The sequence below is a fragment of the Dasypus novemcinctus genome, chromosome 16 (genome assembly GCF_030445035.2).
Source record: "Dasypus novemcinctus isolate mDasNov1 chromosome 16, mDasNov1.1.hap2, whole genome shotgun sequence".
Lineage (NCBI taxonomy): Eukaryota > Metazoa > Chordata > Mammalia > Cingulata > Dasypodidae > Dasypus > Dasypus novemcinctus.
The window spans coordinates 79,921,117-79,947,867 of NC_080688.1; the positions used below are offsets into that span (position 1 = coordinate 79,921,117).

Below are 26,751 nucleotides of genomic sequence, written 5' to 3' on the forward strand. Positions count from 1 at the left end.
AAGCAATCTTATCAAGTAATCCAATCAAAGTCCTCTGGGCCAGACAAGACACAATCAAATGTTGTCACACCCACAGGAACAGATAAATTTAAAAACATCATCTTTCTCTTTTGGGGATTCATGAAATAATCTCGAAGGGTACAAAGCAAGCGGATGAAAACATAATCAGTATAAGCTTCTTCCTCTGGTCTGCCCACAGCAGGGTCTAAGTGGCCGCACCGCCGCAGCAGCACTGTCTCTGACCCACAGCTCATCTGTTCTGCATTGTTCCTTCAGTATCTTGGCAGTGGGAAGCTCTGTCACAAACCAGCAAGGCTAGGACCTGCCAAATCAGGGCTCAGCAAAGCCTGACCAGCACGCCCAATCTGGCCCACGCCTGTTTTTATAAATGAACTTTTCTTTCATACAGCCACAGCAGTTCGCTGATGTCTCATCCAGGGCTGCTTTCCTGTTACCACAGCTATTGAGCAATTGTGGCAGACAGCAGGTACTCCTGAAAGCCTGAAATACCTACAATTTGCCCCTTTACGGAAAAAATTGCCAGCAGTCAATCTAAATCATTACACAGGATTCCCCAAAGCATACTTTGGTACAAAAGGGTTTGCTCGAACAAATTTTCTTCAGGACTTTTATCCTCATAGTGAAGTACATGTAGTAAGAATGGTGCCTTTTTCACCTGTGACTTGGATAGAAACACAGGATGCCATGTAACCTTGCCCGGTGGCAACAGCACAGAAGTCCAGGTCCCACAGCTGGGGCATAAGGCTATGCGTATCACCTTATCTTGATCGGACCCCAACTATCCCCCATTTCCAAAAAATGTACTATCAACGGTGAGGATAAAAGGCATCTGCTTTCATCAGTATTTCTTTAAATGTTAAAATATACGAATTAGAAGAACAGACTGGCTTTTTTTTTTCATCCAACGCTCTCATTTAACAGATAAGAAAACTGGGACCAAGTTAAATGACTCATTTAAAAAAAAAGAGCAAAGCATTGGCTGACGTAAGCTGTTCCCTCCAACACATGCTAATTGTATCCGTCAGTCATCAAGGAGAGACCTACCTGTTAAAGAAACATTCCTAAGGAATAAAACACCTGGTTACCCTTATACAGAATCACACAGCATTAGAAGATTTCAGGAGCGTTCCGTGTATTAAATTAAGCAGGCCCAACACCCATAGCCGTTTCGCTCTGCTCCTAACTAGAATCTTGATGCAGTGAAAACACGTTAGCTGCAAAACCCAGGGGCTGAGCCAGTTCTCTTTCGGTCAAGTCAAACCTACAAATCTCTAATTTAATACAACAGCATATGTAAAGAAGCTGCAAGCGAAAGGGAAACTGAGGCTGCTGAGCCGAGGGGAACAAATGCCAACAGGACTGCAGTGCTTACCTCCATCTGCAAAGCTTCGGCCAGCCCCCGCAGGGCAAACTTGGACGGGCTGTAGGCCGTGTACCCGAACAGGCCCACTTGGCCCGCCTGGGAGGACACGAAGACGATCCTGCCCACCCTGCGCTCCTTCATGGTGGTGATCACGGCGCGGCTGGGGTACACACTGCCCAGGTAGTTGATGCTCATCAATCTCTGCGGGGAACAAAGAGGCCCACAAGGGGGTCAACAGGGCCAAAAGCCTCCAGGGGCGCAGAGAGGATTTTGTCCGCGTTCCAGATCCAAGCGCTTCAAGGAGCACAAGGCACGGGCTGCGTGGACACGTGATGGAACGGTCCTCCCGTTTGAGCCTATTTCAAGGCAGTCCTGCGTTGACCTAATTCTCATAATGACAACAGTTAGGGGGTTGCTGGAAATGGGCCAGTATTTGTTTTCTTCAGCTGCAGTGGGTTGAGTAGTGTCCCCCCAAAAATCATGTCCACCTGGGGCCTCAGAAGGTGGCCATATATGAAACCAAGGGCTCTAGGGCGGCAACTGGTTTTAGGGTCAAGAGGTGAGCATCCTGGCTTATGGGCCCTACGCCCAATGACTGGAGTTCTTATAAGAGAGGACAGAGGCACACAGGCTCAGGCGGGACAGACACACAGGGAAGGAGGCCATGCACGGCAGGGGTAGAGGCGCCGTGAGGCTCCCCACGCTAAGGAGCTGGGGCCACCAGAACCAAGAAGGGGCCAGGACAGAGGCTCTGGAGCCTCTGGGAGGAGCGCAGCCCTCCCCTGCCCACACCACGACTCCAAAGTCCTGGCCTCCAGAGCTGTGAGAAGGAATTCCTGCTGTTTCAAACCACCGGCTTGTGGCGGGAAACTAAGCCGCATTCAACAAGTGCACTGGATACTGTGGGTGATGCTTTTTGAAAGGCAGTTTTTGGAATTTACTAATAATATTCCCAGCACTGTTACTTTAAGCTGAAAAAGACCACAAGGCGACTGGCTAAGACAGAGGACACCAGCAGGGACTCTGGCCGCAAGCGTTGGTGCCACCATTTACTGCAGATCTGGGGGTAAACAGGCTGGTCACACACTCGACTCATTCCCTCAGCTGAAAATGAGTTTGACAGTGACACCACCTCAAAAGAAAGAAGCCAGGGCAAGTGCTAGCACAGCCCCTGGCCACAGAGAGCACTCAAAAAGCGCTAGCTCCTAGATTCTTCTGGGAGAGTTTATATAGTATGCAGAGTACTGGTCCCTCATCCTGGGGGCATCTCGAATCCTTACTTGCACTAAACTGCTTCCATTTTGAAGTCTTGTAAAAATATTAGATCTATAATCATGTAAAATGAACAGTTTAATTGGGGGCTTTAAGTCGATCATGATTATGGTAACACATTAGAATAGTATGCAACTGTTAAAAATGATGATCAAGATAACTGGAGTGAGGGAAATATTTATACGTTTAAAAAAAGGAAAAGGCAGAAAGCAGGCCCTATTTTAACTCTGTACTATTTTATATAGTAAATCACATTACATGTGCACAGATCAAAACCAGGGAAATATGGAAAACTGCACAATTATGCTTGTATCGTGGGATTCCATTTTTTTCTCAAAATATTCTTTAATATCATTAAATTGTTTTGATAATAAAAATGTTCTAAAAAAGTATCTGGAAAAAAGGTGGCTTACTGAATCATGTGTTTACCTCAGCTTCCATTAGAAACCCCACTCCCTCTAGAAATCTCAGGAGAGATTTTTTTTCAAGGTAAGAACCCACAAGAATAAAGAAATTGTCAGAAATGACATTTTGGAATGCAGAGTAGAAACTAACAGAGCAGACCACAGAGAGCTGCACCCAAAGCTGGGAGTGGAGACACTAAAAAGCCGAAGGGCCCCACAAAGTTCCAAAGGTAACTCCAGGTACTTCTAAAGCAGGGGTTTGTAAACTTTTCTGTTCCACAGACCACTTACTAAATCCACACTATACTGTGTATTATGTAATAAATATATCACACCTGCACCAACACATCCCCACAAGAATAATGTCTTTTTGAATTTCAATTCAAGCTCACGGACCCCTGGTTAAGGACTCCTGCTCTAGAGGCTAAAGATGGGAGCGTCAACTCAAAGTCGGTCCAAAGAGCAGTCAGATGCCACAAGTTAACCACAGAACCAGGGCGTGACCTAGCAATCCCACTTCTGGGTAGATGCCCAAAGAATGGAAAACAGCACACACATGTTTACAGCTGGACTATTCACAGCAGCAAAAACGTGGAAATAGCTCTAATGCCCATCAATGGATGAGTCAACAAAGTGTCGTCTACACATACAAGGGGGACATGGCTCCAGAAAAGAATGATTCAGACACAGGCATCATGTAGCGTGAAAGAAGCCAAACACAGAAGGCCCGTGTGATATGAATCCATTTACGTGAACATCCAAAATTGATACACGCAGAGAGACAGATGCAGGCTGTGGGGCTGGGAGGACCGGGATGCGGAGTGGCTGCTGAAGGAGCAGAGGGTTGCCTTTTGGGAGCGTGAAAACATTCTGCAGCAAGAGCTGGTGGGTGCACAACATGCATGTACTAATTGCCACTGAACTGCTTGCTTTAAAATTTAGGTTGGTTTTATGTTATGGAAATTTCATCTCAGTTTTTTAAAAAGTGGGGAAAAAAAAAAAAAGGAAATCAGATCACAGATGCCTTTCTCCTCTCCCCAGAGAATTGAGATGCGTGCTCCTCTCCCAGGACACGGGAGCTTAATTCCTGGTGAGAGTAAATCCAGATACAGTGTGAGGGGAAAGTGTAAGTCTGTCCAGAGACCGAGCGCTCAGGCCCCGCTCTCTTCCGCAGCTTTCCTCTCCCAACACGGCACAGGCAGGCGTTTCCCAGGCAGGAGAGTGGAGCCTCTTCCCGGGGCCTCTGACCAGCCCAGGAGAAAAGACTACAGACGCTGGCATTGAAATCCCCCCAAGGTACAGCCACAGCCATCGCCCCACAGCAGGGCCTGTTTTCCACCACCATCCCCGGGGGCACAGAACTCTCCAGCAGCTCTTCAGTGCCCCGTTCTCAAGCGTGAAAACCCGGGCAAGGATCAGCAGCCATCTACGCAGAGCCTTGGGCACAGAATTCAGAGACAACGGTGTCTAGGAGAAACACACGCACGTAAGGCAGAGAAGGAAGGGACAAAAGAAACCCAAAGACCAACCCTCAACAGTCTCCACAGGTAGGTAAGAGAAGACAGAGCAGCACCGAGAAACCAGAAAACGTGCCACTTTCGAGAAAGGGAAATTAGGTCTGTGTTGGGGTGCCATAGGACCTGTCCCAAGTTCAGGGACGTGCAGGACTCAGAGGATGTAGCACAGTCACACCCATGACACAGGTTTACTACGGGATGCAACCAACCAAGTCAGCCGAGGGAAATGGCACACGGCACACTCCAAAGGACACCAGGTGCCAGTTCCCAAGGGGCCCCTCCCAGGGAGTTACATCGGATGTGCTTAATTCCCGAGCAACCAGTTAGGGCACCACAAGCAAAGTGCAGTCGAAGCATTTTATGAGCATGTGGACTTGGATAAAATCAAAAGAAAAAAGTAGTTGACGCAGAGGTTGTTAAAAAAAATCAACTCTTAGATTCAGAAAATGAACGTGTGGTCTAACCAGCCTGGGTTTGATGAGAACAGTGCAAATGACTGAGCACACAGGGGGTGGGAGGGGAGCAGAGGCACACGACGGCCTGAGAAGGTGCCGCTGCCCAGCGCGGCGTGGCCTCAGGCCTCCGTGCGGGTGGCCAGGGGACGAGGGCCTTGGTTAGTCTGAGAGCACACAGCCAGTAAATGGTTAGATCTGAAACCATTAGGGGGCTGAGGTTTGAAACTTATTTAGTTTCATGCCCAAATCCACCTTTTCCTACTATACCCAGCTGCTGGGGAGCAAAGTAAGGAACAGTCAATGAGGGCAGGTCCAGTGTAGAAAGGATACTGCTGGCGGTGAAAAAGAAATTCAGGGAAATGGATGTGGCTCAACCAATTGGGCTCCTGACTGCCATATGGGAGGTCCAGGGTTCGACGCCCAGGGCCTCCTGGTGAAGGCAAGCTGGCCCACCCTGGGATGCCGCCCCACGCAGGAGTGCCCCCCTGCATGGGAATGCTACCCAGTGCAGGAAAGCTGCCCCATGTAGGAGTGCTGGCCGACATTGAGAGCTGGCGCAACAAGATGACCCAACAAGAGACACAAGGAGAGAAAATAAGATGGAGCAGAACAGGGAGTCAAGGTGGCACAGGAGAATAGTCACCTCTCTCCCACTCCAGAAGGTCCCAGGATCTGTTCCTGGAGTCACCTAATGAGAATACAAGCAGACACAGAAGAACACACAGAGAATGGACAGAGAGCAGACAGTGGGGGGAACAGGGCAGGGGGGAGAAAGAAATAAACAAATCTAAAAAAAAAAAAAAAGAAATTCAACTCTGTGATGAAACTGAGAGCCTCTGAGTGTCCACTGACCAAGAAAGGGACTGTGTAGCAGGGAACCACAGGTACCTGAGGGACTGTGGGTGACAGCACAAACAGGAGCACATTCGCTCATCAACTGTAACAAATGTACACTACTAATACATGGTGTCAATATAGGACAGTTCAAGGGGGAAAAAACACTAAATATAAGTTATAGGGTGTAGGCAGCAGTGATATCTTAGTAATGTTTCCATCACTTGTAACAAGCACTCCACAACACAAGGTGCTGGTGGAGGGCTGATGGACAGGAGACCTATATGTTAGAGGTGACTGTTCTGTAAGCTCTCAACTTCTCTAATTTAAAAAAAAAAATCATATGCTGAAAAACCATTTCAAAAAAAAGAAACAGTGATTTCTGAAAGAGAATGAAGGAAATGGCAGTGTGGAGCCTGAAGGCTGTGAGTAACGTGAGCTTTTTCAAAAACTAGAATTGTGGGTTTATGTTTCAACACGCTGCATTTAGGCTGACGTCTTCCCCCTCACCCGCTCCACGTTTTCTCCCTGCCACGTGCGCCCACACACGGCCACCGGCTCTCATACACTGCCTCTGCTCTTCTTGCTCACAATCACATTCCTACACGAAACAGCCAGGGTTTACCACACAAAGGTAAACAATCGCCTCTCCTCCTGGCCCCGACAGACTCACCCGTGGTCCCAAGTCCCAGTGACTCCAGTATGACAACAGGGCAGCTCTTTCCCTCACATCATCAGGCTGCACTCCAGTGTCTCCCTCGTCTTCCTCACACTCATACACACACCTCCACACGCATACACAAACACACACCAGACACACAGTCACACAGATACACAGAGACATTCCTACATAACCATACGCACACAAATGCACATATACACACACATGCACACGCACCCACACACATAAACACACACACACCTACTCCTCTTTCCCAGCCATGGCCCAGGTCTCTGAATTCATCACTTCATACCGAGACGACTAGAATAACTATTTTCGCTAATCGGTTCTTTGCACATCTGCTAAAATAAGCCTCCAAATCTCCCTTTCATGACTTACAGAGCAAGGTCTACAGATCTAGACAATGCTCTTTTATACCTAGTTGATAGAGACTTTTTCTTACAGGCTGAAAGGAATTACTAAAAGAGGTTCTGTGGCAAATCTTTTTTAAAATATAAACATAAATAAGAGGTGCTTTTTCTACCTTGATTTAAGAATTCTACAGACTGCCTGTCAAATTTTTTGGGTTTTTCACAGCTAACAATACTGATAATTGACATGAGAACACAACATCTCTTGGTTTACCTGTAGAAATTAGCCCAGTGAATTGTCAGCGCAATCTAGGTGAGTTGGGAGGTTTCATTCCCATTTTACAGCTGCCAAAACTGGGGTTCAGGGACTTGTCTAAACTCTTAAGGTTAGATGGCCATGGGCTGGCACCAAAACTCCCTTCAACTTTCCTACCGACATCTGAACGCAAGTCACCTCTTCCGTTCTGGAAGGCTTTACTCAATGCAGTGTTCTATTTTCAGTAAATGGGTCACCCAGGTGAGCACACATTTTTACTTACTTCAAAACTGCTAACTTCAAGATCTTCAAATTTTCCTGGAATTGACATTCCGGCACAGTTTACAAGCATATCCACTGGACCTAGTTTCTCCTGTGCCTAGAAAAATTTATCGGAGCAGGTATTGAGAAAGAGAAGAGAAAAACCACAATGCTAATAAATAGAATCTACAACACTATTAAATCTATATAGAAGATTTACCAATTCCAAGTCATACCTCAGACTGTTAAGAACCAATCAAAATGCAAGTTAACTAATTCCAATTACCCCAATCTCTTACTTGTTTTATGACATTCTCTACATGGTTATAGTCCTGTGATAAATCAACTGATATACAAAGCACCACCTGTGAACAAGAAAAAAAAATGATCAAAGACATGCAGGTATCTGAAACTATTTTTTAAAGATTTTTTAACAATTAAAGATAAATCTTTTCCAAGAGATAAAAAGTCCAATATTGAACATAGAGATTACAGCATTTGAAATCTGCTGACAGTGCAATTCGTATAGTCTAATGTTCTTGGCAGTTTTCGCAGTTAAGCAAACTCAACAGAATGTTTTAATAACTGTAAAAATCCTTCTCTTGAAATGCCACCAATCTATAATGGCAGGAAGCATGTCAAAGATTGCTGTAGCCAGGAGGGATGGACTGCATAGGGGATATAATTTTTTAAAAAAGGGGTAAGGGATTCTGAACACTGGCAAGCACGTGGAGAAATAGGAACCCTCCTGCATTATTGGTGGGAATGTAAAATGGTGCAGCCACTGTGAAAAACGGTTTGGTGGTTCGTCAAAAAGCTAAACACAGAATTACTACATAACCCAGCAATTCCACTCCTAGGTATGTATCCCCGAAGAACTGAAAACAGAGACTTGAACGGATACTTGTACACCAGTGTTCAGAGCAACACCATTCACAAGCGCCAAAAGATAGAAACAATCCATGTGCCCAAGGGAAGATGAATGGATAAACAAAATATGGTATGCCCATACGACAGAATATTATTCAGCCATAAAAAGGAGTGAAGTTCTCATACATGCCAGGCATTCATACATGGATAAGTCTTGAAAACACTGTGCTAATGAAGGAAGCCAGACACAAAAGGACAAATACTGTATTGGTTCACATATATAAAATATTTAGTATAGGCAAATTAGACGAGAGCTTATTAGGGGCTGGGGGAAGGGAAAATGGGGACTTATTGCTTAATGGGTAAAGCTTCTATTTGGGGTGATAAAAAAGTTTTGGTAATGGATGGTGGTGACAGCAACATAACACTGTAAATGTAATTAATGTCACTGAATTGCACACCTAAAAATGGTTAAAATGGGACATTTTGTTATATATTTACCACGATAAAAAAACAGTGAAAAAGAAAAAAGGGAGAGAAGGCACGGGAAACATCACAGGATGACAGAAATGTTCTGTATCTTGATTGCAGTGGTGTTTCACAAGTATACACATCTGTCACACCCATGGAATTGAACACTTTAAAAAGGTATGATATTGAACATAAACTACATCTCAATAAAGCTGTTAAAAAGAATAACAGTAAACCTAACAAGTAAGTACAGAAACCCACTGGGATTCGACAACAGGAGGTGGGACAAATCAGTAACAAGCCCTACCTGCCGCCAGGAGTCACCTGAGTTGCGGTGCACACTCAGAGGCGGAGCCCAGAGACGGGCTCAGGGCATTATCTCACCAGGCCAAGGGTGATCTCGGCTGCAGAAGCTGACCTGGGCCACTCTAAGGTTATTCATTTATTTTTTCTGGTTTTGGTTTTTGCACAGATTGGTTAAATGACTTGCCCAAGGTCTTGTTAATTAAGAAAATGAAGAATAAAAAAGGCTTAATCATAGTCACATTTCATAAAACTAAATCCCACAGTCTTTTTTTATTTTTAACATTGATACAGTGCCTTCTTTGCCTTTGCTATAAAACTATTACAATGTAACTGTTAACTGTGGCCTATAGGTGACATTAGTTGCATTTTCCCCCATGCCTCACCACATATTTGACACCTTGTAGTAGAGGAACATTCCTGTATTTCTATTATTAACCACGATCCTCATCTACCACCAAAATCACTATGCTATACAGTAGCCAGCTGAGGCTGTTTGAAAGTCCCTCACTCTCTGGGACCAACCAGGCCACTTGCAGATTCTCTGGACAGTGGGCCACACCCGCACAATGCAAACCCAGGCAGGGCTTGGGCTTCACAGCACAGAGTAAGGACAGGGACTAGCTCAGCCTGGGCTTACCACAGGGAGCAATTCCACTGAATCAAATAAATGCTTCCTCCGCGTGGGTGGCAACAAGCCTCTTCTGTGCCAGGCAGAGGATTCAAGCTCACTCTTGCCCGCCCAGGCCCTGGCTCTTCAACCCCCTTCATGTGGAGGCATGAATTCTGCACGTGGCCCGAAGCCTCTGACAGAGAGGAGGGGTCAGCAGCCAGCGTGGAGAGGTCCGGAGCAGAGAGGGTGCTGGCAGCAAGCAAGGCCTGCCACTCCATTCAGCCACACAGCCTCGGGTGACGTTCCTCTCTCTACCGAGGTCCCCAGAATTGGGAGGGGAGCAGAGAGGGGGGACCTGGGGAGCTGGCAGCCTTCCAATGTTTGTGGGTTTCAGAGAAATGGGTACAGGCAGAGACCACAGTCCTAGACAAAAATCCACGTATGTGCACAAGGAGATATGAATGAGAATTTTACCTGCAGCAGAGAACTGCCATGATCAAAACATGGGAACAGCCCAGCAATAGGGGACCAATTAAAGAACCCAACACAATACTCAGAGTGCAAAAGACTGAGGCAGGTTGGTTTTTATGGGCACAGAAAGATCTCAAGCACATATTCTGGAGGGCAAAAAAAAAAAAAAAAAAGGCAATTAAAACTATAATGAAATACCATTTAAACCCATCAGAAAGGCAAAACTGTAAAAGCCTGCCAAAACCAGGTGCCAGCCAGGATGGCGCCACCATCCACTGCCTGTGGGGGGCAGGCACTAGGCTACGGCTGAAGCTCTGCATGCACTCTGCGGGCACACAGCAGCCTTTGGAGGCTCGGGTCAACTCTATTCCTTAACCTGGGAGATAGGCGCGTGGTTATTAATTTACAATTATGCTTCATATTGACAAATATGTGTGTGTATACATATATATACTATTAATCAAAAAAAGTCACATAACCAAAATTTATTTTTTAAGTAAGGCATCCACTACCCCTTTTCCTTAAGTATTTGTATATAGTTCATTTAAACAGATCATTGAAATGAAATCATTTGCTAGTAAACATTCTATTTGATAATTTATGCATGTATATAAGAGTCCATATATATATATAGATATATTTTTTCCTCTAAAGATTTATTTCTCTCCCCTCCCCCGTTATCTGCTCTCTGTGTCCATTCACTGTGTGTTCCTCTGTGTCTGCGCAGCGCCACTCCTGGGTGGGCTGCACTTTTCTTGCGCAGGGTGGCTCTCCATGCAGGGAGCATTCCTTGTGCATGGGGTATCCCTATGTGGGGGACACCCCTGCACGGCACGGTACTCCCTGCACACGGCAGCACTGTGCATGGGCCAGCTCACCACACAGGTCAGGAGGCCCTGGGTACCAAACCCGGGACCTCCTATATGGTAGGTGGACACTCTCAGTTGAGCCACAACTGCTGCCCATATATTTTTTATAGTAACCTAAGTTCCTAGACAATTCAAACAATTTTACCTTTTAAAAAAGTCTAATATGCTTTTGAATTAGGAAAATCCTATATGCCTTAACTCTTCACAGTTGAAGTAAGCCTTTTTTCCTTTATTCAACAAAGAGTACAGAAAATGTCCTGAAGATTGTGATTTACCTGTTTATCATTAATAGAGTGCTTTTCAATTTCTTTCTTTGCCTGCAGCAGCTTATCCTGAAAGCAACAGACAACAATTAGTTCTTGTGATTGTCTACCAGTATGTTTGTTTACAGGGAAAGAAACAGCAATTAAAATTCCATGAAACACACAAAACAGCACCTCTATTGCATAGGCACTGGCCACAGTCTATGACAAAAAGAAGGTGAAAAGTATGTTAAACTACATATAATTGGTAGCAAGTTTTAAAATTCATTGTAGGGAAGCGGACTTTCCCAGTGGTTAGGGCGTCTGTCGACCGCATGGGAGGTCCGCGGTTCAAACCCCGGGCCTCCTTGACCCGTGTGCAGCTGGCCCATGCGCAGTGCTGATGCGCGCAAGGAGTGCCATGCTACGCAGGGGTGTCCCCCACATAGGGGAGCCCCACACGCAAGGAGTGCGCCCCGTAAGGAGAGCCGCCCAGCACGAAAGAAAGTGCAGCCTGCCCAAGAATGGTGCCGCACACACGGAGAGCTTACACATGAGATGACAGAGGAAAAAAAAAAAAGAAACACAGATTCCCGTGCCACTGACAACAACAGAAGTTATGGGTATGTGCAATTCCAGGTCAACAGTGCTTTCGTATAAACCACTCAGACTTCCTATAATTAGGTAAGTAGTAAGAAACTGCCCAATATTTCCCTCCTCTATTGGAAAAGCAAATATAGTAAAAATCACTTTTTAGATGGTCTGGATAAACCAAATCTGGCTATGTTCAAAAATATTCTTAAGACAAGTGAAGCTACCCACGTAATCAAAGCTTCCGTTTAGTTTTACTCATTTTCAAGAAGACAGATATCAGTTGACAGTATTCCGATGTAGTTCAAAAGTTGCAACTTAAATATATTAGGAGAGCTCAAGAAGAACTGAGGAGGGGCAGCCTGCCATAAGACACACAGGTATCTAAATGTGAATGTATCTATCATAAAATAATACTGTGCTATTAATAAAAGTACACAATTTAAATTGGCCAGGGTTGGAAAGATTACATGAGAAAACAGAGAATGCCCGAATGCCGGCAGATTCTTTTGCTAGTGATATAAGGACTGCAGCAAGAGCTTGCTAGCACTTCCTAGGAACCCGGGGCCTTCCCCACACCCTTTTTCATCTGTCTCATGTCATCTATTGTTTCCAATCTTACAAAATGTCACTTTATTAACTTTGTGTTTTCGTTCATACAAGATGGCTTCGATGCCAAAGCAAATTCACTGTTAAAGAAGTTAAAAATATAAATAAAAGACAGGTGGCTGTTTCTGCCTTTCTGGATTTTTAAAAGAAATTATGGCTGTCCAGGTCAAATTCGGAGTCATTTTTTTTTTTAAGATTTATTTAATTTCTTTTTCTCCCCTTCCCCTCCCTTGTCTGTTCTCTGTGTCCATTCACTTCGTGTTCTTCTGCATCCGCTTGCATTATCTGGCAGTACTGGGAAACTGTGCCTCCTTTTGTTGCGTCATCTTGCTGCGTCAGGTCTCCGTGTGTGGCACCAACCCTGGGCAGGCTGCACTTTTTTCACATGGGGCGGCTCTCCTTAGGGGGCGCACTCCTTGAGCATGGGGCTCCCCTACGTGCGGGCGCCCCTGCATGGCATGGCACTCCCTGCACTCGGCAACACTGCGCATGAGCCACATTACTACATGGGTCAGGAGGCCCTGGGATCAAACCCTGGACCCTCCATGTGGTAGGTGGACGCTCTATCAGTTGAGCCACGTCTGCTTCCTGGAGTCATTATTTAAACCTCCTCCCCCAGAGGTCCTCTACAGCCCACCATTCCCACAGGTCCCTCTCTAAGCAGTTACTCTCTTGTTGCCGCCAAAATCCCCAAGCCATTGCACCACACCAGCGCTGCCATTCTCTCCAGCATTCCTCCCTTCGTTCAGCCATTTGTCACATATTCTTTGAGCACCTGCTATGTGCCAAGCAGTGTACTCAGCCAGGAGACTACCAGAAGTCAGTCCAGTCACAGCCAGTGCCGTGCCTAGCCCCCGCATGGCGCACGAGGACCTCATGGCAGTGTGTGGGAATCAGCGACGCTGCTTTGGGCTCTGGAAATAGCTTTGGCAAGAATAACAAATCCTGAAAGCCCACTTCGAATTAACACAAAAACACCTACACTTTGCTAAAATGGCTAGAAGGCATGGAATCCCCCTGTGGTACCCAGATTTATATCATGTTCTAAGAAAATGATAAACATATCCACGTACCTTTCAGAGGTCTGCCCACACCCCGTGGCTGGTGGAGGGCCCTCCCTGGTTCCCACAAAGTGTGCTTGTGGCCTCTATCACTGCTATGACCGGATCACAGTAAATAACTGATCAAGACGGCGGAAGGTCATCTTCAGGGCTCTGACCCCCCATAGAAGCTCTGAACAACCAGCAAGAACTGGCAGAGACATCTTTCTCAAAGTGCCAGAAAAGAGTTAAAGGACTGCAGTAACAGGGCCAACGCCAAACCAAGAAAAGTCTACTTAAACGTGGTAGGACCTCGTGGGCCCTGGCTGGGCCCTCTGCCACCACTCACTACTTTTTTTTTTTTTAAGATTATTTATTTATTTATTTAATTTCCCCCCCTCCCCTGGTTGTCTGTTCTTGGTGTCTATTTGCTGCGTCTTGTTTCTTTGTCCGCTTCTGTTGTCGTCAGCGGCACGGGAAGTGTGGGCGGCGCCATTCCTCGGCAGGCTGCTCTTTCTTTTCACGCTGGGCAGCTTTCCTCACGGGCGCACTCCTTGCGTGTGGGGCTCCCCCACGCGGGGGACACCCTTGCGTGGCACGGCACTCCTTGCGCGCATCAGCGCTGCGCATGGCCAGCTCCACACGGGTCAAGGAGGCCCGGGGTTTGAACCGCGGACCTCCCATATGGTAGACGGACGCCCTAACCACTGGGCCAAAGTCCGTTTCCCACCACTCACTACTTACCAGGAGTACGAACCCTGGTCCCAGTTCTGCAGGGGGGCAGGGTAACCCTTGCGCACATGCTGGGAGCATGTCTGGCCCAACCTGTCTGGTGGTGGCCTGAGGGATACAGGTCCCAGAACTTGCCCTGCAAGTAGGAGGTGGCTCATGGAACTCTCCTACTGGAAACTGTGGGAGCATGAAGTACACCTGCAGCAAGGGACTGCTGGCTGTAGGATTTACAGTGCAGTGCCTGGGACCGGGAGGAAACTGTTGTATCCAGGGAAACAGGGAACTGCTAGGACCACAAGCACATGCACAGAAAGGGCCAACGCGGCCCTTTACTTCAGCCTGGAGCTGTTCTCTAAACTCATTGTATGGCTAAGCCCTGAAGGACAGCACTAGCACAGGTCAATCTGCAAAGACTAGGAACTGTGGCTTTTTTCCTTCTTTTTTTCTTTTGCTTTTTTGTTGTTGTTGTTTGTTAGCTCCTGGCATGACACCTCTGTATGTAAATTCCAGCAATAACACATTAAAATAACAAAATGTCAAGGTTTCAATAAAAAAATTACAAAACACATTATGAAAAATAGGATGCAATGGCCCAGGCAAAGGAGAAACTTAAGCACTGGAAACCATCCATGAGGGTCAGACCAGACATGGGATGGAGGAGACAAAGACTTTTTTTAAAAGGTACCAAATATGTTCGAAGAGCTAAAGGAAAGTATGGACAAAGAACTAAAGGAAATCAGGAAAATGATATGAAGGCAAAGAAAATATCAATACAGAGATGGAAATTATGAAAAGGAATCAAACACTGCTGAAGACCACTATAACAGAATTGAAAATTCTCTAGAGGGGTTCAACAGCACATTGGAGCTGGCAGAAGAAAGAATCAGTTAACTTGAAGATAAGCCAATTGAAATCATTCAGTATGAGAAGGAGAAAGAATGAAAAAAAGTAAACAGAGGGAAGCAGTTGTGGCTCAACTGATAAGAGCATCCGCCTACCAAATGGGAGTTTCAGGGTTCAAACCCAGGGCCTCCTGACCTGTGTGGTGAGCCGGCCCATGTGCATTGTTGCCACGCGCAAGAAGTGCTGTGCCATACAGGGGTGACCCCGTGTAGAGGTGCCCCACATGCAAAGAGTGCACCCTGCAAGGAGAGCCGCCCTGCACAAAAAGCACAGCCTGCCCAGGAGTGGCGCCACACACGGAGAGCTGACGCAGCAAGGGGCGCAACAAAAAGAGACACAGATTCCTGGTGCCACCTGATGAGAATGCAACACATGGTGAATGGACAATGAGAGCAGACAATGGGATGGGGGGGAATGGGAGAGAAATATAATAAAAATAAACCTTAAAATAAAAAAAAAAAGTAAACAGAGCCTGACGAGCCTGTGGGACACCATCAAAGATACCAATATATGCAATATGGGAGTCCCAGGAGAACAAGAGAGAAAGGGGCAGAAAGAATAGCCAAAGAAATAACAGCAGTCAACTTCCCAAATTTAATAAAAGAGATAAATATATACATCCAGGACACTCAACCATCTCCCAACAGGATAAACCCAAATAGATACTCACTGCAGCACATTCTTATCAAATTGTCAAATGCCAAAAATAAAGAGAGAATTCTGAAAGCCCACGAGAGAAACAACATGTCACATATAATAGAGCATCAACAGGATTGAGTGCCAATATCTCATCAGAAACCTTGAAGGCAAGAAGGCAATGGACTGACATATTTAAAGTGCTCAAAGCAAAAAAACTGCCAACTAAGAATTCTATATATAGCTGTGGTAAGCTTGAAGCTGTACATACCCCAGAAAAACATGTTCTTAAATCTAATCCATTCCTGTGGATGTGAACCCATTGTAAGTAGCACCTGTTAATGAGGTCACTTTAGATAAGGTGTGACCCACCCTCAACCAGGATGGGTTTTAATCCTAATAATCGTTTCCATTTAGGAAGACGGAAAAGTTGTAGTAAAGGAAGGTGGTGAAGGTACCACAATATAGTTGATGTGATCATTCTTACTGCATGGTACGCTTGGGAGTGGCTGAGATGAGAAAGTTTATGTTGCATAGATGTTGCACAATAAAAAGAAGGAAAGAAAGGACAACTAAAGGGTCAGTCCCAAAGGCAGATCCTAGGTGGGATTAAACAATGGAGAAGAGAAGGCTCAAAAGGATATTATCAGAACATAAGAAAAACATGGGCTTTAAACTTTACATCAGTGTTAAATTTCATGAACTTGGTAACTATACAGTGGCTATATAAGGGAATATCCCTGTTTTTAGGAAATGTACATAACATATTAAATATTCAAGAAGCATTTTGTACACAACCTACATACAAGTGTTCAGAAAAAGGACTGATAAATAGATGGACAAGTAGATACACAGATGGATAGAATGATGGGTAGACAGCTAGAATGATAAAGACAATGTGGAAATATGTTAAAATGGGTGGATCTGCGTATCTGGAAGGATTTGCGATATACTGGAGTTCTCTGTATTGGGTTTGTCCTGGAAGTTTGAAAGTATTTCAAAATATGTTTAAAATAACAAACACATAACTATGCCTACATCTCTCCCATCTCAAGATCTTCATGGTCTATGATGTTGCCTAATATACTGTTGGCACTCAATAAATATTTGCTGAGCTGATCTGACTCCAGCTGAGAAATCCTTCACCTAACTATAAGAATGAACCACAGTTCAGGAATCACACTTCAAATCAGGGACACAAGCAACTGTCAGGACAGGTGTGAATACTAAGTCTTTGAATAACGTTAACTAAGTTAGTAATAATGCATCTGGAAGACTTACCTCATTTCGTGCCACCAGAGTTATAAATGCTCCTTGTTTATAACATTCAATAGCAACACACTTCCCAATGCCACTGGAGCCTCCTGTAACCTATAAAGAAAAAGAAAAAGGAAAAACACAGTAAAATCTTCCTAGCCTTTGGAATTTTCCTTATACAGGGAGTTTACTTAAAGTAACTATTATGAGCTCTAAAAAATAACAGAGAAGGGAAGCGGCTGTGGCTCAATCAGGTGGGTTCCATCTACCATATGGGAGGCCCTGGGTTCGTGTCCCGGGGCCCCCTTGTGAAGGTAGACTCGCCCACATGCTGCGGAGAGCCACAGACCCACAAGCGCCATGGAGAGCCGACTCAGCAAGGTCATACAACAACAACAAAAAAGGGAGACAAGCAAAACTAAATAAATAAATAACTCAGAAGAACGCACAGCGAATGGACACAGAAAGCAGGCAGCACGCAAAAAAGCCGCAGGGGTGGGAGGGGGGGGATTAAAAAACAACAACAGGGAAGAGCTCGGTTTTTACTAGTATAGCTTAATACCAAATTTAACGACTGGAATAAGTACAAACATGAAGATTATACTGGCGACAGGTCCTGCTGCTTTTATTGTTTTCAGGACGGAACTATAAATTGCACACTAATAGTATTTTTCTGAGTTCTTTGGAGGGAAAGTGCCCTGCAAATCTAGCTAATAATTAATACATTAGCCTGCCTCTGAGTCCAAGTCCAAATGAATCTTATTTCCTTACTGTACATTTCTTATAAAAGACTGGTTCTACAAGAGATTAAAGAATGGCCACCTGCATAAATCTTATGATACTTCAAATGGCTGCTTATTATAAAAGTAATATGATCACAAGAATATAGGGAAAAGTAAAGCTTTTGATCTTGCACTATTCTAGAACTCACCATCTGTAGCTCAGCCATGCTCCCTCCACCTGCAGGGCCCCTGCATGTACTATTTCCCCTGCCAGGAATGCTCCCCTCCCCTATTTTCATCTAGATGGCACCTATTTACCCATCAAATATCAGCTCATAAATCACTTCCCACAGCCTCCTCTTTCCTTTATGGTGCTCATAAAGCCCAACAGTCTTGCATTTGTTTTTGTGATTATTTGATTCACAGCCATCTTTCCATAAATTATAAAAATGCCAACTCAATTTTTGCTCATCACTATACTCCTAACACTTACCAAGTGCCTGGCACATAGGAAGGACTCAATAAATCTTCAACTTAATAAAATAAATGGAACATTACCTTTCTAGTTGGTTTCCCTATAAAAATTATATAATATTGCATGGTAGTATATTATTTTTTTTAAAAATCACGCCATAATATGATGAGAAACTAAAAGTCTTTGTAATATAGTCTGAAATCACTGAATCTAATCTTAGTTAACCATTCCTCTATGTACATTCAGGTTATTTCTAATATTTACTGTAATATATTAAAACACTACAATGAACATCTCTGACCACATCCCATGATTTTACAGTCATCATGAAGCCCTGCCTACACAAATGCGCTTGTCACTCTTGGGAAATTCCTGCTTTGCTCTGATGTCAACTTCCCACCATGGGAGCAATTTCCTTGATGGATAATTAACCAAAAATTTACAGAAAGTTGCTTTAAAAATATACCTGTTTGCCTAACTTAACAGTTGCCCCAGTGAAGTCTTTGCTATTAGGCTATTTCACAGGTTAGTCTGGCTTATTAATTTTCACCAGATATCACAATTCCTTAGCAACTGGCAGGACTTCTCAAAATGTCCCTGTGACAGTTTGAAACTGGGTGGATCCCAAAAGACCATTTCCTTAGTTAATCCATTCCTGTGCATGTAAGCCTACTGTAGATGGGACCTTTTGATTAGATTCAGTTAAGGGACCCTTCTTTTGATTAGATCACTTCAGTAGGGCATGACCCAGGGTGGGTCTTAGCTCTTTTACTGGAGTCCTTTAAAAACAGCAAGAAATATGCAGAGATACACAGAAAAAGCCACAGAGATGGAAAGAAGTAACCCATGAGCTCTGAGAGGAACCCAGGAGAGAGAAAAGTCACAGACAGAGCAGCCAGAAGCAGAACCAGCAATGAGGCCCAGAGGACAGAGAAGATACAAGCAAACACCGCCATGTGCCTGGTGGCCCACAGCTGAGCTCGGGAAGAAAGTGAGCCTGGAAGAGAAGGTAGAGACCAGCAGAGCTGCCACTGTGCCTTGACATGTGACATGAGTCCAGGATCACCAGCAATCGACCTTTGGTGAGACAGCACATCCTAAGGATGCCTTGATTTAGACACTTTCACAGCCTAGAACTGTAAGCTTTTAGCCAAATAAATTCCTATTTGATAAGCCAGCCCATTTCTGATATATTGCTTTCAGCAAATTACAACAGTCCCTGACTACTAAATGATGTTATTCCTTCTGCCTAGATGTCTCTCCACCCAACCTCACCCACACAACTTCATTTCCAAATCCTTCCTAGCCCATTTCAATGTCCTCACAGTAAAAATCAGGCCAGTTCTTGCTTAACACCATCAACTGCCCAAGTTGGCACATAAACTTAACCATCACAGTCCACCCCTTGTCAACCTGACACCCATACATGGCTCCTTAAATCACTCTCAGTCTCTAAATAAAAACAAAATTTCAAATCTTCGCCTAACAATATTCAACTGTCTTGCATACAACTGGAAGTGCACTAACTTTCCCCAGAATAGGCTGCAAGTCCTTGTAATATTCACTCTTACCCTTGATACCCTATACCTTAAATACTATGACATGAAGTTAAACAATTTATGTCATATAAGGGAATAAGATAGGGAAGAAAAAGATATTTGCTTTATGTATATACAAAAACAAACTCATAAAAAAACAAGAAATAACTGTACCATTACATACTCTCTTCTGTAACTGGTCCCGTGGCCATAGCTGGTATTGATCACTACCTTCTTCCACTAATCATTCCATGCTACTTTTTTCCCCTGGGCAAGTACCTCAGTTGGTCATGGTTCTTTGCTTGATGGGGTGGCCCAAATCTTCATTCCTGAAGTTTCTGGGTCATTACAGTCCTGCCTGGATAGGGATGTGACAGTTTTCCACTGGCTTTAGGCAGAGAGTATGGCAGTACTAAGAGACACCCTAAGGGATCTCCTATATTCCAGGCACACTCTGCTTTCCCTCCACTGTGTACTTACAGTCCTATTTCCTCTTAATAGTCAGGATCAATCACCCCAGTCAGTAAAGGAATTCCCTTCTGTGCCTGTTGATCCAGAGGCACAAGGAGCCGAAGGTGGCCAGGTGGCAGTCTTTACGTCCAGTTCAATGAATCATTGTTGTGTTCCCTGGTGGAAGCACTCCTTTGGGAACTAAGATCCATCTGTTTTCAGCACAGGCCAAATAGGAGAGATTTGGTGAGATGTGGTGGGAATCACCAGCATCCTACAAATCCTTGACGGTGGCACTAATCTCTGCAGTCCCTCCAGGACTGTGGTATTGCTTTTCATTTACTATTTTGGAAGGTAGGGGCAGTTCTAATAGGCTTCCACTTGGCCTTTTCTACCATAATAGCCCTCACTCCCTAAGTCAGGGAACCAATGTGGGGATTCTACCAGTGCTGAGTATGTCTATTCCAATGACACAATCTGGAACTGAGGAAATAACCACAGAATAGGTTAAGGGACACACTGTCAGATGGACCTGGGCTAAAACTCCATTAAACACCTGACCTCCATAAGCCTCTATTCTGACTGGTGGACCACAGTGACATTTTGAGTCTCCTGGAATTAATGTCACTTCTGAGCCAGTGTCTACTAATTCCTGAAATATCTGATCATTTCCATTACCCCCAAGGACAGTTATCCTGATAAAAGGCCATAGTTCTCTTTTGGGAAGGTGTGGAGGAAGATTACCATTATAAATGTCAGTGTAGCAGGGTCCTTCTTCAAGGGGCCCCAGCTTTCCCTTCATTCAAAGGGCTCTAGGTCTGTAAACTGTCTCAAGAGCGGTAATTGATTAAGGGGCCATAACTCTCTGTTTTTGTAATTCAAGTCAGACTTTTGTTCACTTGACTTAAAATTCTTCTGCTTATACAGATAAACTATCAATTTAGTAAACTACCCCTCTATTTTACTTCTAGGTACCCCATGATCTTCTAGCCCAGGCCATAGGTCCCTGAAGCAGACTATTTTGATTTCTGCTTTGGGTCTGCTGTTCATTATGGCGGCTATGGCCACCTTGTCTTTGGTGATAAAGTGCTGCCACTTGGCTTCTGCCAACTTGGGATCCAATTATCCCCACTGTGTTTAAAGATCCAAATTCAGTGACACCCATTCCCACAGTAATATCTGACCTACAAAGAAGACCAATCACAGAGCTCTTCAGGAAAGATGGAGTTAGTCTCACAAATTCATTCCTCACTGTCCTGGTGAAAGGTGTGCCCTCTGGACATTCCAGGGGTGGGTGAGCTGGTGTGACACGATAAATCCCTTCTAATATTACAATCTCTCTGAGCCTTTTAATCCCCTCTTGGTCATTATACCCAGGCAGTTCTGGCATTTCACCTGCAGGCAATGTAGGGGCCATGCTTCAGCCAACCACCCAAACAAACTGTTCAAGCCCTTTCTAACCCATTGAGGCACAACACTGAATCCAGACTCTCTGCTTAGTATCGTAATAGTAAGCAGAGATTAGTACAACCCTATCAATAAATTCTACCTGCTCCAACTTTATCCCACCACCATTATCCCATACCCCTAATGTCTATTCCCACACATATCCCCCCGATTTCTATTATAAATTGGAAAAATCACACAGTTCCTTTGGAGTACAGAGCACCTATCATGAGTCATACTTTGTACCTCACCATTTAGGGCTTTTTGGGATTTCAGTCTAGTTATAGGTTTGTAAGAAAAGAGGAGTGGTAGGGTTGGGTCATGAGCAAATTACCTCAGGGAATTGGACTGCAGTTTCATTACTGAAACAGGATTCAGAGGTATGAGAGCTCTGTTGTGTTATGGGTGGGGGGTGGACGGGATGGGACAGGACGGGATGGGAGCTAATTCAAAGGGGTAGGCTTGGGCAGGTGGAGAGGCCTACCCCTATCTCCTTTTCTATTGTGTGCAGATCAGTCTATTTCCATTCCACAGGCTGAGAGAGATGTCAGGTCCAGCGAAAAGGCAGGCGCAGACCTTAAACCCAGAAACCTTAGCCAAAAACTGGGAACATACAGTCCCAGTTGTTCATCAGAGTGAGAACTCCCAGTGGCAGGGCTCCTTCCCCCTGGGGTTGTATAAATACCTACCCTCGCACAGCCCAGGTGTCTCTGCCCTCCCACGTGGGGCCTGTAGAGCAGACCAGCCGAGGCTGAGAGGAGGCCTGGAAAGAAACAAGCCCTATGCCAGGAGAGAGAGCACTACAAGATTCTTACAGACAAAGCCTCCAAGGCTGGTCCCACCGACCTCAAGAAGAATGAGCGAACCCAGAGGGGAAGGCAGAAACCTGGGCAGAGGTGGCGGCCATCTTGCCTCACAAGGTGGTAACGATCAAAAGCAGCTCACTTTTGCAAAAAGGCATCTCGGATGATGCCTCCATTTGGACTTTTCATGGCTTTGGAACTGTAAGCTTTTACCCAAGAAAATCCCCTTCATAAAAGCTAACAGAATTCTGATACTTTGCATTGGCACCACTTTGGCAAACTAATACAATTTTCCAATTCTTATCATCAACAGCTTTTTAAAAACAAGCTGATTTAAGTATTTACCACGCACGGCTTGCTGCAGTTTTACTCTTGGAATCAGGAAGACAACATTCATGTATAAAATCTGTCCAGTGACAATGCAGAGTTTTAACCTGGGGTTGTTCATACTATGAGCTCCCTCTTACCATCACCTTGTCTTCTCCTAACGAATCTCAAGAAGAATTACACTTTCACTTGTCTTATGACATTAGAAAACAGATGGCGACATCAGGTGAATTATTCATGTCATCCTCACGTTATTTGTGGCGGCGGATCAAAACAGGATGGTGAAAATAAGAAACTCTTCCTCGAATATCCCAACAGACCTGGAATTTATCTTAGCTAGGAGGACGGCAAGACAGGGCTTGCAGGACTGGGGTCAAGGTCCAGTGAAACTGTCTATAAATATTGAATCAAAATTTTCATTACCGCCATGGACTTGACCTTTCTCTAAGTTACGATAACTTCTGCAAGGGTAAGTACCAAAAGAATACAACCTTTAAAGCCACGCTTTTGAGGCAGAGGTTCTCTTCTGGAGGTGAAATTTTTCACCATTTAGCACTATGGTAGAGTTTTCACAAGAATCTACACTTACCTGCCTTTCACACCAGAAACAGGAGTTGGAGAAAGCTATCAATCGTTTTTCACAAAAAAGAAACGAAACAAAATAAATGTTGCCACTCACCAACACTCGTCCAGATTTCAGACCCAGGAAAAAAAATGACTACCCTATTCTATATCACAGCAGGGCCGTGGGTCCTCCCTCACCTGGAGGATGCGGGCCTCCAGCTTCGCGGCTAACCTTCCCTCTTCAAAACTCCTCACCTGGCTGCGTCTCGGGTTTGGGTTTCTTTGAGAAGAAAGCCACGGCCAAGGAGCGCTGGCGCAGCAGGAGTCACCCTCGCTCAGGTTAGGGAAGGGGCCGTACAGAAGAGGGCCCCCCGACTGCATGAGCTCCCAAGAAACAAGGCAACCTCCAGCCCCTTCACTCGCCGTCTCTTTTAGCTCATCCCTCCACGCGGAAAGAATGGCCCAGGACCGCCCTGAAGGGCCATCAGCCCACCCGGGGCTGAACCCCGGGAAGCAGAGCGACAGAGACACAAGCAGCGTGGGTGGGCAGAAGCGTCCCAACCCCGCTCAGCCAGAGCTGCCCCAAGCAGCCCCCCGGGTTCTGAGTAATCTCTCCCTCCAGGTGAGCCACCTCCTGGGTTCCTGTGGCCACCGCTCTTTCGAGCGGCCTCGGCGGGTCCTTCCACGCTCCCTGAGGGTCGCGACGCGGTGGGCATGTGCCCCCCGCGCGGCCGCCGACCGCTGTGTCCTTCAAAGTTTCTCGGCCTCTCTCTTCCTCAGTTGACTCGTCGGCCAAGCTGAGGACAAAAATACCCCGAGCCCGCGGAGGCGCCCGATGTGAGCGCGCAGCCACGAGAGCCGGCAGCCCCGGGCGGCGGGTGCGGGCGCAGGGCCCCGGAGGAGCCAGACCGCAGAGGGCGGGCCGAGCGGCGGCAGGGGACCCCCTAGTCGGCTTGGGGACCACGGCCCGGATGGGGGGCGGCCGAGCGGCCCGGAGATCGGGGCGCGGTCACAGGAGGCCACTCACCACCACATGCGCCCCGGGCAGCGCGAGGGGCTTGGGGCTGATGAGCGGCGACACCATGTACAGGAGCAGCACGAAGGCCACGAGGAAGGCGGCCGCCAGCAGCAGCATCGCGCCGCCGGGCCGCGGGGCTTCGGCGCCGGGAGCGCTCACGCACCGCGACGGCCGCCAGGAACCCGGAGTGTTTGGGGTCGCGGCGCCGAGGCGGAGCGGCGGCCGGAGGGGAAGAGGCGGAGCCAGGGGCGGGGACGCGGGAGGCGGGAGGCGGGAGGCGGGGAGGCGGGGACGCTAGGCGGGGACGCTGGGCGGGAGGCGGGGACGCTAGGCGGGGACGCTAGGCGGGAGGCGGGGACGCTAGGCGGGAGGCGGGGCGGCGGGGCGGCGGGGAGGCGGGGAGGCGGGGCGGCGGGGAGGCCGGGAGGCGGGGAGGCCGGGAGGCGGGGAGGCCGGGAGGCGGGGAGGCGGGGAGGTGAGACCAGACGCGGGGCGAGGAGGCGGGACTTGAGGAGGCGGGACTTGAGGAGGAGTGACGCGGGAGGCGGGGAGGCGGGCAGGCTGGAGGACCGCCGGCGCCGCGTGCGTGGGTTGGCTGCTGCCCCCCCGCGCGCCGCGGCCTCGGGGCAGCGCGGCCGGGGGCCGGGCACGCTGGTGGCCAGGGCTACGGGGACTTGCTTTTTGTTTGGGGTGCGGGTGCTGCTTAGGACCCCGCAGCGCGCGGGGCCGGGCCTTCCGCCTGGGCGGGGCCTGGGACTGGACCCGCTCGGGCCAGGAGTCGGGCCGGTGCTCGGGGTTCAGCCGGCAGGACCCCGGGGCGTGGGCAGGATTCAGGGTTTCATCAACCTTGGTGGTCAACTGTGGCTTTCCTGAACCTGGCTGCGCCGCCGAAGTCCTGAGGTTAAGCTCGGAAATCCCAGATTCCGTTTCATATATTTTTTTTACCGTACTTGCAAATGGTCGCTGCTCACTTTCCATTTTCAGAGGACTTGGAAAAGCCATAGCATGGAACTTAAAAAACAAACAGAAGTTTAGCAGTTTCAAAATTGAACAGTTTGAGCTCAGAGTTCTTTCCCAAAGCAGTTAAAAATAAACAGCTTTACTGAGAATTCACATACCATGCAATTAACCCATTTAAAGTGTACAGTTGAGTGGTTTTTAGTATGTTCACAGAGCTGTGCAACCATCACAATCAAATTGAGAACGTTTTCATCACTCCCAAAAGAAATCCTGTACCCATTGGCAGTCACTTCCATTTCCTCCTAACCAACCCCCCAGCCCCACCCCCACCAGCCCTGGGCAATCCCCAATCTACTTTCTGTCTCTATGGATTTGCTTGTTCCGGATATTGTATATAAACGGAACCAAGCATTATGTGGTCTTTTGTGTCTGACTTCTTTCACTTAGCTCAATGTCTCCAAGGTCCATCCCTGTTGTAGCAGGTCTTAGTATTTCATTGCTTCCTATTGCTGAATGTTGCAGCAGGTATCAGGACTTCATTCCTTTCCTTGCAAAGTAATAGTCCATTGTATGGATATGTTTTAATCCATGTGTCAATTCTTGGACACTTCGATTGTTTCAACTTTTTAACTACTATGATGAATATTACCGTTCATGTGCAAAGTTTTTTTGTGTACTTTTGTTTTTCTTCCTCTTGAATATACACCTAGGAGTGGAATCACTGAGTCATAGTAATTTTTCATTTAATTTTTTGAGGACCCCACACACACACTGTTTTCCACAGCAGCTGAACCAATTTACATTCCCACCAGCACTGTAAGAGGATTCCAGTTTCTCCATATGCTCACCAACGTTTGCTGGTTTTCATTAGTATTATTAGTATAGCCATCCTAGTGGGTATGAGGTGACATGTCATCGTGGTTTTGTTTTACATTTGAGACAGGTTTTGTCGGTTTGCTTGCTTGCTTGTTTTTGTTGTTAGAAACACCAAGGAGCATAAGGAACAGGTTGGAGTTGTCCCTTCTTTACTTACGCTCTTGGGAAAGGCCACTTACACAGATGTTTCAGGTGGGGTCTCCCAGCTGCCAGCCAGGTGCATCCCGGCCCAGGGTGCACTGTCGGCTGCATCACCGTTCTCCAACTCTCGTTCCTCCTTTTTATCCCACATAGGCAAGTAGCTTTACTACTTCTTACCTGTAAGGACTCCTGTCGTCTGTGGCTACCTAAACTCAAAAGTTCTTGAGAGAAGAGGCTGTTTTCCTGGTTTGGTGTCAGCGGTGCCTGACATGGTTCTGGAACATAACAGGCCAACACTCAACGCAATCTCCAACTCCAACTTTTCTCCTTAGCTTCAGACTTCTCTTTCCAACAACCTACTAGACACTTTTACCAAAATGAAACATTTTTGGAGACCATTCGTGTGCAG

General features: G+C 46.4%; 1 protein-coding gene across 3 annotated transcripts in view; it reads right to left on the reverse strand.

The window, feature by feature from the left end:
• The window catches only part of KDSR (3-ketodihydrosphingosine reductase), a 51,670-nt gene extending 27,061 nt beyond the window's left edge, over window positions 1–24,609 (reverse strand). Inside the window, exons 1-6 of one of the 3 annotated variants that reach the window (XM_058277858.2) lie at window positions 24,375–24,609; window positions 17,047–17,136; window positions 11,288–11,344; window positions 7,715–7,780; window positions 7,438–7,533; window positions 1,394–1,585 (exon numbers count right to left, since the gene is read on the reverse strand). In XM_058277858.2, the coding sequence (XP_058133841.1) occupies window positions 1,394–1,585; window positions 7,438–7,533; window positions 7,715–7,780; window positions 11,288–11,344; window positions 17,047–17,136; window positions 24,375–24,482 (609 nt within the window). In that variant the 5' untranslated portion in view covers window positions 24,483–24,609. The remainder of the gene's footprint in view (window positions 1–1,393; window positions 1,586–7,437; window positions 7,534–7,714; window positions 7,781–11,287; window positions 11,345–17,046; window positions 17,137–24,374) is intronic. The other 2 variants (XM_058277860.1, XM_058277859.1) reach the window with 2 other exon arrangements.
• Window positions 24,610–26,751: the final 2,142 nt, after the last annotated feature.